Source organism: Sinocyclocheilus rhinocerous, unplaced genomic scaffold (assembly GCF_001515625.1).
Source record: "Sinocyclocheilus rhinocerous isolate Xijiao unplaced genomic scaffold, SAMN03320098_v1.1 scaffold990, whole genome shotgun sequence".
Taxonomy (NCBI): domain Eukaryota; kingdom Metazoa; phylum Chordata; class Actinopteri; order Cypriniformes; family Cyprinidae; genus Sinocyclocheilus; species Sinocyclocheilus rhinocerous.
Window position 1 is genome coordinate 972,022 of NW_015652301.1, and position 12,676 is coordinate 984,697.

General features: G+C 37.3%; 1 protein-coding gene across 1 annotated transcript in view; it reads right to left on the minus strand.

Annotated features, from left to right (window-relative positions):
- The window catches only part of LOC107714574 (alpha-1A adrenergic receptor-like), a 31,129-nt gene extending 19,288 nt beyond the window's left edge, over positions 1 to 11,841 (minus strand). The window contains exons 1-2 of the mRNA XM_016520443.1: positions 11,736 to 11,841; positions 892 to 2,658 (exon numbers count right to left, since the gene is read on the minus strand). Of these exons, the coding sequence (XP_016375929.1) occupies positions 892 to 1,816 (925 nt within the window). The 5' untranslated portion in view covers positions 1,817 to 2,658; positions 11,736 to 11,841. The remainder of the gene's footprint in view (positions 1 to 891; positions 2,659 to 11,735) is intronic.
- Between the last annotated feature and the right edge of the window lie 835 nt (positions 11,842 to 12,676).

The window sequence follows — 12,676 nt, forward strand, 5'->3', positions numbered from 1 at the left end:
TTCCGTGTAAACACCCAAAACGGGAACCTTTGAAAATGGTGACATCATGCGCGTGCATAGTACGTGTTAGGTATGTAGACATGCGCAGTACGTGTGGATTTTAAAGGCAAGCGCGAAAAAACATACACAACAATGGTACGAACAAAACAACTAACGCTTCTTCAGCAAAGTGTGGATTTACTTCACCAATATTACAACCAACAGCGGAGATGCATCATATACACACAGCAACAGGTACTGTTTACTAACAAGGTGAGAGTGCCAACTACTGGCCTGGCATACGTAATACAACGTTTTTGGCCGTTTTCGCGGATATATGTAGACGCGAATCGTTTTGAAAATGTTGTCGTGTATGCGTGAAACTTTTTAAAAACGCAGGGGAAAAACTTTTCAGTTTTTGACTACATTGTTGTCGTGTGAAACGTAGCCTGAGATTTACATCAGACAAAGATATTTTCTCTTCCCAAAGCTAGTATTTGCTTCTAATCAAATGTAAAATCTGAAACACTTACCGATCGGAAGAACCAGGAAAAACGGAAGCCAACATAGGACAAAGCATCCAACCACGATGCCCAGGGTCTTAGCGGCCTTCTTCTCTCGGGAGAACTTGAGCAGACGCAGTGCAAAGTGTGTCCGGTTGCGCAAGGCTGGCCTGGCATACGTAATACAACGTTTTTGGCCGTTTTCGTGGATATATGTAGATGCGAATCGTTTTGAAAATGTTGTCGTGTATGCGTGAAACTTTTTAAAAACGCAGGGGAAAAACTTTTCCGTTTTTGACTACATTGTTGTCGTGTGAAACGTAGCCTGAGATTTACATCAGACAAAGATATTTTCTCTTCCCAAAGCTAGTATTTGCTTCTAATCAAATGTAAAATCTGAAACACTTACCGATCGGAAGAACCAGGAAAAACGGAAGCCAACATAGGACAAAGCATCCAACCACGATGCCCAGGGTCTTAGCGGCCTTCTTCTCTCGGGAGAACTTGAGCAGACGCAGTGCAAAGTGTGTCCGGTTGCGCAAGGCCTCATCCTCGGACACCGTTGTGTTCCCACGATGTATCCGCAAAGTTACTGCCTCGGTGGCGTGATCAGACTTTTCCGTTTTCAGTCCACTAATCAGTGCTCGGGTCTCCCTCTTCGCGACCACGTACACGCGGCAATACATCGACAGAATCACCACTAGAGGGAGGTAGAAGGATCCCAATGCGGAAAAAATGGCATAGCCGGGCTCTTCAGTAATCTTGCATATGGATTCGTCCTCCGGCGCCGGTTCCTTCCATCCAAAAAGAGGTCCAATTGAGATGGTAATGGACAGAGCCCACAAAACAATGAGTGCAAGCAACGCTCGTCGTTCTGTCACAATGGACAGGTACTGCAGCGGATAACTAACGCCGATATATCGGTCCACCGAAATCATGCATAAGCTCATGATGGACGCCGTACAGCACAAGACGTCCATTGCCGCCCAAACATCGCAAAACGGCCGTCCGAAGATCCAACGGCCCAACATCTCAAAGACTGTAGAAAACGGAAGAACCGTAGAGCTCAGCAAAAGGTCCGCGACCGCCAAGTTCACAATGAAATAATGGGTAACTGTGCGTAGATTACGATGGCAAACCACTGAGAGGATGACCAGGATGTTGCCCAGAACGCCAAAAATGATGAAGATCGCCAACACCATTCCCAGTACGACAGCCTTCATGACGTTCAGCTCCGGGACGAGAACCTGGCTGCAGTTGCTACAGTTTTCATGGAACGACTCCGGAGTCATGTTGTCTTTGAGGGGAATCATCTGTTCAAGACGTCCAGGCATTTAATAAAGGTCTGATTTTGATGCCGTGAGTTCGATTTGTACCTTAATATCTCTCCAAGAAAATGTTGAAAGCGTTACTTCTGCATTGGCCGTGGTACAAGAACACTGGGGCATTTCCAGCATTGCAATGAGGGAACGTGATTAAATTTAACTGTTGTGTCTCATTTCTCATTTCTCCTAGATGGGCTTTTAATGTTGTATGTTCGTGGAAAATAGCTGTGGGTGAAGGAATAAACAAGAGGAACTAAGCATATTATGCTGCGGAGAACGTCAGATTCTTTTGTCATAAAGTCATAAATTCAAGGGTTGTTTTGACATGTTCATAACCATGTGCAGCTGCAACATTATACAGAACAATGTGAATGACAAAAATGCCGTTGTTGCAATCTGTGTGATCTATTAAGGTACAAAAGAGGTTTGTCTGTAGTTTCCAGGCATTAGGTTTGATGCATAAGCGATCCGTCTTAGATTAATGCATCGATGTGTGAAGGTGTCAAAACGCTCTGCAAACCTCCAACTCTCTTTGCACATTCATAAAGCGCAGTTAATGTTTTAGTGCACTTTGTAAAACAAGAGCTTCCCGTCTTTTTGCGCACATCTGCAGTGGTTGGAATCCAGAATCAGATTCGCTTCGAAAGTCTGCATGGCATTGGTTGATGTCACTGAGGTTGCAAAGTGGATAACAAGGACAAAGCTAAAAGCACTTTGGCATATGCTGAGGAGATATTTTTGGCTGAAGAGCAGTTCTCAGTGAGTCGCGCAATTTTTAGGCGACCAGCTTCAATCAGGAGAGAGTTGGTCGTAAAGCAGCCATGATGGTTTGGTTTGAAGACTGATGAACCCTGAAAACAGACAAAAAAAATGGAGCTTTATCAGTGAAGTGGATTTATTTATCAGACAGGCAACTTTTAAACCACCACTCATGCATTATAATTAAGTGTGCACTCGTTTGGCATAAAATTATGAGCCAGTTCCAGTGGATAATGATATATAGATTAATTCATTCATATTTCTCTGATAAAGGGCCTGCAAATGGATTTCTCAGCAAGTCAAATTCTTTTATTTATATGTTTCTCCTGAAGTGATTCATTCCCCATGTCAAAAACTAAATCAGGACAAAATAAAAATGAACAGTCACTCATAAACACAACTACAATTCGCACACATTTTAATATATGTTCTAACATGCATTGAAAAAGTAGTCTAAATTAATAAGTATCCATACTTTCACATTCACAATGCAAACCTTTATTGAGGTTAAATTGCAAAGACAATTCAAAATGATGTGTAAAACAATGAGCTTTCATATAAAAGTCTTAAAGGTACAGTAATCAAATCAGCCTGGGAGAGACGTATTTTTATAGGACAGCCCGAAGGTTTGTCAAGGTTCCTCAACAAAAAATCAACAGGATTTCCATGGACTTTCTGATTATTGCAGAAAATTAGCTCTGTGACAAGTATTATGATTCTTACACATTTTATTCATCAAGATAATCTTCACAAAACAACTTTTCTGAATTCTAAAGCCTAAATTCAATGACCAGAAGTAAAAAGCTAAAGTTAGACTATTAACGAATTACAAATGGGTCGCATGACTTCAACGTCACCTTCACTAAGTTTCAGACAAATCTTTCAATCTTTATTTAAAATCTATGAGTTGTAAAGTTTAAGTTAGAATAGTTTGCAAGAGCTCGATTATAAACACAATGAGGCTGTAAAAGTGACTAGATGAGATTCGATGTGGTGATGTTTAATATCCCTGAAAAAACCTCTGTAGTCCCATTAGCCATATTTTTAAGACTCCCAAGTAAATCACGAGTGAGGTATTACTGGTGTATTTTACAGTATCTTGTAGAATAAACCATAAAAATATCTTGAGCTTTTGTTCAGCACAGACTTTATTTTAGGCATTTACCCAAAAACCTGTTCAAAACCACAAAGCCAGACATTAACAGCACCTCGGAAACCTGATAGATTTGCTGGTATAAAAAAGCCCACAGATGCACATTGCACAACAGACACTAAAAACAACCCACAATACCCTAGCAACCACCTGAAATACCCTAGTAACACACCGAACCACCTTAGCAACCAAAAAAGCAGCATCCAGCATAGTAACACTCTGTCAACCACTCTTATTTTCTTCAGAACGTGTAAAGCCCGACTTTCAGATTGTTTGTGAGCGAAGGAGACCACAGATGCAGAAACCGACCTTTCACAGGGGTTTTAACGAGACCGTGTCCTGTGAGACTGAGAGGCCAGTTCTGAACGAAGTGAAACAGCAACATATTTTTTTTTGCACCTCACAGTTGTGAAAAACGCACACACTGGGCAAAAACACAAGGCTGCCTAAAAAAAATAAATAAATCAGAGAATGTTTTTATTTTTGCCATTTTCATGCTCTCTAATTCCCACTTTAATCAAGCTAATTCTTGCTGCTTGCCATAAGACACAGAAAAAAACATAGCTAAGAAAACATATTTAATAACATTCAAATATTGCATGATTTCAGGCAAATCCCTTTTTTGCCTGTCGACAAAGACATATTGGTTTGTTTCTTTTGTGAGATTTCTAGCTTCCTGACCTTTAGAAATGAAAGTTCTCTTCTGTTCTCTTCTGTCATTTTTCTACCTTAACCAATGTTCTGCCAAACGGCATCAGCAGAATCAGACAGATAGGAAAATTAATCTTTTTTGCCATCTGTTGCTTCTCTATTTATGATGTCAGGATAAATTCAACTGTGCAAGGCTGTGACAGTGAGTCTGCAGTCGGGAAGCCACTTGATCATAAACTGTACACATGCTTCATTTTCAACAGAAAAAAAAAACTAGAATCTTTTTCATTACTCTATTATTTTTCCAGATTACTTCTAATGAGATCGCCTACCATCCGTTTGTGACTCTATCAATTAACAAGCTTAACGCTCCTACTCAGACGCTCTCACGTTTCTGATATTAGTAGGAATATTGATCTGATTTCCAGCTTAATGAGGCACAGAGGTGACTCTCGCTGCTGGCTGGACACTACAGAGGTGTTAGGACACAAAATTACTCCTGCTTCACTCAACCAGCAACTGTGCTTTAGAAAACACGAGCTGTTAGGCTGGTGCTGACACACCCTCAAAAATAAAGGTTTCCAAACATAGAAGAACCATTTTGGGTTCCTTAAAGAACCTTTCAGTGATCAGTTCTTAAATTAACCATTTTTTTTCTTATTGTTGAGAACATTTTAATAATCTAAAGAACCTTTTGTGCAATGAAAGTTGTTAAAAGTTCTTCATGGTTCAAGACAAAAACTTTTATTTTTAAGAAAGTCCCACGGGTTTGGCTTGAGCAACACTGGACTTTATTAACACAAAGTATTTGTATTGTAGAAATGATCAAACTATTGCACTTCAAAACAAACCTATTAAACATTCTCTTTCTTCTCTAAGACATGATTAGGAATTTTAAATTAATAAGCCACAACAAAGGCAATGTTTGGTGAACTTATTCCCTTGATTGAACATTAATTAATTAGAAAATAAGCAGCATTAAAGTTAACAAAAAAAAACTGCATTTATATTTACACTACTGTTTTTTTTTATGCATTTTTGCAATACCCTGATCAAAGTCACAATTTGTGTTACAAGAGATTTCTGTTTTAAATAAATGCTGCTCTTTTGAACTTTCTATTCGTCGGAGAATCATGACAACAATGTATCACTGTTGCACATTACAACAACTGTTTTCAATATTGATAATAATAAGAAATGTTTCTTCAGCAGCAAATCAGCATATTAGAATGATTTCTGAAGGATCATGTGACACTGAAGACTGGAGTAATGATGCTGAAAATTCATCTTTAATCACAGGAATAAATTACATTTTAAAATGTATTCAAATAGAAAACATTTACAATTGTAATAATACTTCACCATATTACTGTTTTTACTGCACCTTTGATCACATAAATGCAGCCTTGGTGAGCAGAAGAGACTTTTGAATGGTAATGTAATGAAACTTATCAGTTAAGAAAGCGATGTAAGAAATTCACGGTTAATATTTCTTCTGGTCTAATTGTCATACTGCACATTTTGGCACATCTAGATATTTAGAAGAGTCATATGCTATGCATTAAGATCAGGATTTTACTTGTCTGTGGAGGTTAAGCTCAGAAATGAATGACTAATATTATTTTCCCCACCCACCTGGAGAATGTTATTGCATTTTGATGAAAACAAACAAATAACATGCACTGATGAATCATGCATAATACGACCAGGGATGTTCAATTTTGGTCAAGTTTGATTTCAGTATAATAGTTTTTTAACACAAATCCCCTGTTGCATTATCTCCCTTCTGCTTTTTTGTGACTGTCAGCATTCATTTCCTGGTCTCCTGTCTGAACCCAACTGCCATTGTATTTATACACACAGGCGAGAGAAACTGAATACTGTCCAGGGTTCGCCGGGCTCAGCGTGATAATACTAGTGCTAGGACCGAGATAGTGGAGTTCAGTGTGCATTCAGCGGTCTCTCTGTCTCTGATCTCCCCATCACGACATCAACCGGCGTCTGACCTTTGGGCCTCACCGGCGCATCGAGTGGAACTCCATGCTGATACACCAGCTGTTCAGAGCCTCAGCAGGCTCGCTTTGAGCTGCCATGCTGCATTGCACAATAGCCCTCCTGCCTGCACTACACCGTCCGCCCCTGTGCCGCTCTCTCCTGAGCTGCTATCAACGCTCATCATCTTCAGTTTAGTTGATTTATAAATATCATAGGAATAGTTCACCAAAACATGAAAATTTTCTTGGCCATCCAAGATGTAGATGAGTTTGTTTTTTTCATCAGAACAGATTTGGAGAAATGTAGCATTACATCACTTGCTCACCAATGGATGCTCTGCAGTGAATGGGTGCCGTCAGAATGAGAGTCCAAACAGCTGATAAAAACATCCCAATAATCCACACCACACCACTCCAGTCCATCAATTAATGTCTTGAGAAGCAAAAAGCTGTGTGTTTGTAATAATTAAAATTTTACTCCAAACCATTGCTTCTGGCTAAATAATATTATGGCCATAATATTGGATTCTCCAGTGAAAAAAGTCGTCTCGTCTGAATCAGGAGCAAAATCTGCACAGATCGAGCACCATTTACATGTGAAAACAATCCAAAAACGGTTCTAAACAAATATGTGGGTGGATTTTCACTGGAGGAAGCGTTATTATGGATTATGAACTTTACGTATGCTATTTTTGCCAAAAGCAACAGTTAACTCCATGCTGATACACCAGCTGTTCAGAGCCTCAGCAGGCTCGCTTTGAGCTGCCATGCTGCATTGCACAATAGCCCTCCTGCCTGCACTACACCGTCCGCCCCTGTGCCGCTCTCTCCTGAGCTGCTATCAACGCTCATCATCTTCAGTTTAGTTGATTTATAAATATCATAGGAATAGTTCACCAAAACATGAAAATTTTCTTGGCCATCCAAGATGTAGATGAGTTTGTTTTTTTCATCAGAACAGATTTGGAGAAATGTAGCATTACATGACTTGCTCACCAATGGATCCTCTGCAGTGAATGGGTGCCGTCAGAATGAGAGTCCAAACAGCTGATTAAAAACATCACAATAATCCACACCACTCCAGTCCATCAGTTAACATCCTGTGAAACAAAAAGCTGCATGTTTGTGAGAAACAAATCCATCATTTAGATGTTTTAAACTTAAAACCGTTGCTTCCAGCTAAAATATGAGTCCAAATAATAACGCTTCCTCCAGAGAAAAACTCCATCTCCTGTTGTCTGTCACAACAAAATCCATCCACATATTTGTTTGGAATCATTCGGGGCTTTTTTGGCTTGGACATTGTGTTTGATCTGTGGATATTTATTTCCTGATTCAGACGAGATTGTTTTTTCACTGGAGAAAGCAATATTATGGATTATGGACTTGTACTTTAGCAGGAAGCAACAGTTTGAAGTTTAAAACATCTTGATGGATTTGTTTCTTGAAAACACACAGCAATTTTCAGCAAATTCTCATTTTTGGGTGAACTATTCCTTTAAATGGTCTTTAAAATAGGCTTTTCTCTAGAGTGTATTATAGCCCAGACATGTTTTTGTGAGAGCCCATTTACTCACCCTTGTGTCATTCCAAACTGTATGACTTTGTTTCTTCTGTGGCGCATAAAAGGACACATTTTGTAGAGTGTCCTGTTCCTGTCTATAAAATAGAGGCTGATTCATGTTGCCAAACTCAAAAAAAAAAAAAATTCTGTACAAGTTTCAAAACTGGTCTATATGAATGATAAAAATAGGTTTCCCTCTGCAGTAACTCTCAAATCTGATTGGCATCTGTTCAATTCAAAACATGTAATCGTGTTGGAGGTTACTGATGCCAAACATCATGATGCATTTCGAGACATCATGTTTGACATCATGCACATCAGCATGTACACAGTATGAGAATGAGGTGAAAACAGTGTTACAATGCAAATGCATATATATATATATAATATTCCTTCCTATATGTATTCCTTCTGGAGCATCAGGGACTGTTTGAATCTTTTGTAATAGTTGCATGCAAGTCCCTCAGTTGTCCTCAGTGTGAATAGATGGATCTCAAAATCATACAGTCATTGTTGGAAAGGGTTCAAATACACAAAAGATGCTGGAAAACAAAGAATTTGTTTCCAATTTGTGGGACCTGAAGGATGTTTCTGAAGAACAGCGGACAGTTTAACTGTTCAGGACAAACAAGGGACTTGAACTTTACGTATGCTATTTTTGCCAAAAGCAACAGTTTAAAATTAAAATGCCTTAATGATGGATTTGTTCCTTACAAACACACAGCTTTTGGTTTCCCAAGACATTAACTGATGGACTGGACTGGAGTGGATTACTTGTGGATTATTGTGATGTTTTTATCAGCTGTTTGGACTCTCATTCTGACGGCACCCATTCACTGCAGAGGTTCCATTGCTGAGCAAGTGATGCAACGGTACATTTCTCCAAATCTGATGAAGAAACAAATTAATCTATATCTTGGATGGCCTGAGGCTGAGCAAATTTGCAGCGAATGTTCATGTTTGGGTGAACTATTCCTTTAAGGTGCAGTGCTCAATCTGATTGGCAGCACTGGCTTATGGTGAGGGACACAACTAAAGCATTTGCTGTTTTAGTCCTCAAGCAAACAGTAAATTAAGCTGACAGCCAGATGATTCTCACTAACATCAGTAAGAGACTTTGAGCTTTGCCAGACTGGCTCCCATATGGCCGAGCACATAATACGACTCACCAAAACAGCTCATCACCTCAGCGAACAGAAGCAAGCAAGTGTCTAGACTTGTGAAGGATATAGTTAATATTAGATATTTATATTTAATCAGATATAACATTCCCATAGCAATAATTCACCCAAAAATGAAAAATCGGTGTTTTTGTAATTTACTACTGTAATTTAAAACTATACTGTAAAAAGTGGTAACATGCAGTTGTTACCTTAAAGAGCAATTTTTACCTGATTTAAATTTTAAAAAATGGTTTTGGTATAAATTAATTTTGTTTGATTCATTATGCTAAATAATTTTTTATTTTCATTAAAAAAATAACAGAACACATTTTTTATTTTACTTTTTATATTTTATGTATTATTTTATCATTTTAATTTTATTTTTGAAAAAAATAATTATTTTGAAAGTTTTAGCAGTTTTTGTCCATACAGTGGAAACTTTTTAAGCTTTAAACACAAACAAAAAATATTGTAATATGTTTTACAAGAAAATATTTCCATCTTTCTACTTCAAAATTTTATGTAGAATTCAGTGTGTTACTTGTCGTTTCTTCATGATTATTTGTGAAATTTACTAGCAATTTCTGAATGAGCGACATGAGGATTAGTCAATATTTATTTTAGACCGATCAATTCCGTAAGGACTTTAGAGGAGTCTCTATTATTCATTAACAGATTGTGGCCTGCGGGCGGCCTGCTCATCACAGAAACAGTCGATCCTCTGATTTTCAGCTCGGTGGTCCCTCCACAACCTGTAGGTTACACTCACTCGGACTGAGATTAAATCACAATTATTGGTCTTCGTTGCCTAGTACTTATCACAGCCCTGCAGGGCGTGCAATAACCAGAGCCACAGCGCTCTCTCTGTAATCGCCAAAGCCTCCGGTGAAATTAATGGATACGGTTGCCTGCTTTTACATAAAGAGAGGTAAATATTTAGGCTTCAACGCTGAAAGGTAATTCAAGTCGCAGCTTCCTAATGTACAGGCTTCAAAAAGACAGAAATGAGTTCCATCACTGGCTGCTCGTTCTGACTCAGTGTTTATGTCGCATCAAAGCGTGAGACCTCAGCAGAAGGTGAAGAGGGCACGCGGACAGTGCCTTATCTCTCCTGATTGAAAGCTCAGGTTCACGGCTTTCTAGAACATTCCTCTTCAGGAACAAGAGAAAATGCATGCTGAGAGGCTTACACTATTTAAGAAAGCAGAGTAATTGAATTTGAAGTGTTGTAGTCTATGGAAATTTGACTACTATATATGGAAAAAAAAAAAAACGTGTATGTAATTATATCTAATTATAAAAGTTTTGGATGTATCTTATTATGAAATGTTACATATTAGGTTTTTCACCATTTTAACCACCTTTTCTGCTACATTCACTCATTCAGATTGTGTGTGTGTGTGTGTGTGTGTGTATATTCATAAATATATATATGTATATGTATATATATATATGTATATATGTGTATATATGTATATATGTGTGTATATATGTGTGTGTATATATATATATGTATATGTATATATATATATATATATGGGCAGTTGATATGCAATATCATGCAATAAATAAAATATGCAATATATTCTCTTAATGTTAAAAAAATCATTTTTATATATATATATATAGAGAGAGAGAGAGAGAGAGACATGAAATATTATACAATATATTTTTAAAAGTACAGATATTCCATGTATGTTAATGTTCAAAAATCAAGAAAAAAATAAATCTTAAATATATGCAGTTGACATTAAATATTAAACATTGTAATATTAAACATTAATACATTTTAAAAAGTGCAATGTGCATATTAATAAAGAGAGACAGAATATTTGTACTTTTTAAAATGTATGTTAAACCGAATGGCCATTTATAATGAACCAGTGAAGGAAAAAAAGGTGATTAAAAATACTAGGAAATAAAAAGAAAAAAAATGATGAGCAGCACCTTAAAATTTAATCTTAAATATTCATGTAAACCTTAACGTAAAATCTTGATTCTACTACAAAAAGCATATAATATTTTATTATGAAAACCAGATTTGTTTGCTACTAAAATCAGAAACTCATTAGAACAAAATATTATAAGTAGCCTAACCATTTCCCCCATTATTAAATATAAGATTCTGAACTGCTTACTATCATAAATGAAAAGCAACAGCATTATTCTTATGCATATAGCTATTATATGCATGTGTGTGTGTCCTTTTCAGAATATGCACACACCACCATTGTGTCCATTTTCTGATTCAACAGTTTGTTTGAGTAGACAGATTCGAAAAAAAAAATCTTATTTATAATCAAACTATTTTTGCCCCAGTCAATACAAAACAATTAGAGTAACCTTTTCATGTTGCCCATCATGCATAAATCATTGTGACAGCTGGGAGAGGATGCAGAAATCTCTGGAACACAATGCATTACATCAGTATGCACCAACACAACCACTAAACACGCGAACACACTCAATCCCTCATTTTAAAGACCGTAAACAGAACGCAACAGCGTATACGTGAAGTTATCAGAAGCAACCTGTAGACTCACCCCAGCGCACATCACACGAAGTTTGCTAACGGAAAAGGAATAGTTCTAATGACTGCATTCTCAATATAGTCTAGCAGTTGCATGACTGAATTAACACTCACCTCAGCAGCGTGTCAGTGAACGCGAGAACTCGATCCGGAGGTGTTTGGGTAGATGGACGCGCGACGCGTCTCCGGTTCATCGCTTCAGTCTCTCCTGTCATCGCTGTGGAAAAAAGAATTTGTTTCCAATTTGTGGGACCTGAAGGATGTTTCTGAAGAACAGCGGACAGTTTAACTGTTCAGGACAAACAAGGGACTCATCTAAAAAAATAAATAAATAAATAAAAAATCACAAATCACAAAAAAAAAACAGCTGTGGATCATCCAGGTAACAACAATGTATTAAGAATCAAGCATATGTAAAATTGTAAACAGGGTCATTTTTATAAATTCAACTATTATTTACTTATTGTGGAGTATATGTAATAATAAATAATGTATGATTATGATCCCTCTTATGTTGCTAAAATAATTAACATTTTGCAGATACTGCAAAGTGTATGTAAAGTTTTGACCACAACTGTGTGTGTGTGTGTATGTTTATGTATGTATGTATATATTGTGCACCGTAACATCAGGTTACAACAGAAAACTGATTTTAAACAGAAGACAAAACATTAAAACCTTAAATCTATCACAAAAACAAAAACATAATAAAACCAGGAAAAAAAAAACAATATAAGTAGCATTTTTGTTCGGTTCAGTTCATTACTAAGAGTCTGATGCTTGTTGTAAGAATTCTGTATATCAAATCATCCGGTTTGAAGGTGATATAATCATGAATTAAATGTAATTAAATGAGTAATTAGGGTACAAGAAACACACAAATGTGCAGCAAAACTCACCTGTGAGAGTATTGAATTCAGAATTATGTGGAGCTTTTCACTGCACAAATCGCTCCACATCAGCTGACAAAGACTAGAGCCTTAACAAAAGCCCAGCGAGAAAACCAAAGGCTTTTATGTGCAGATGTTTAGAAATGCGGAAGATTAGAAAGAAAC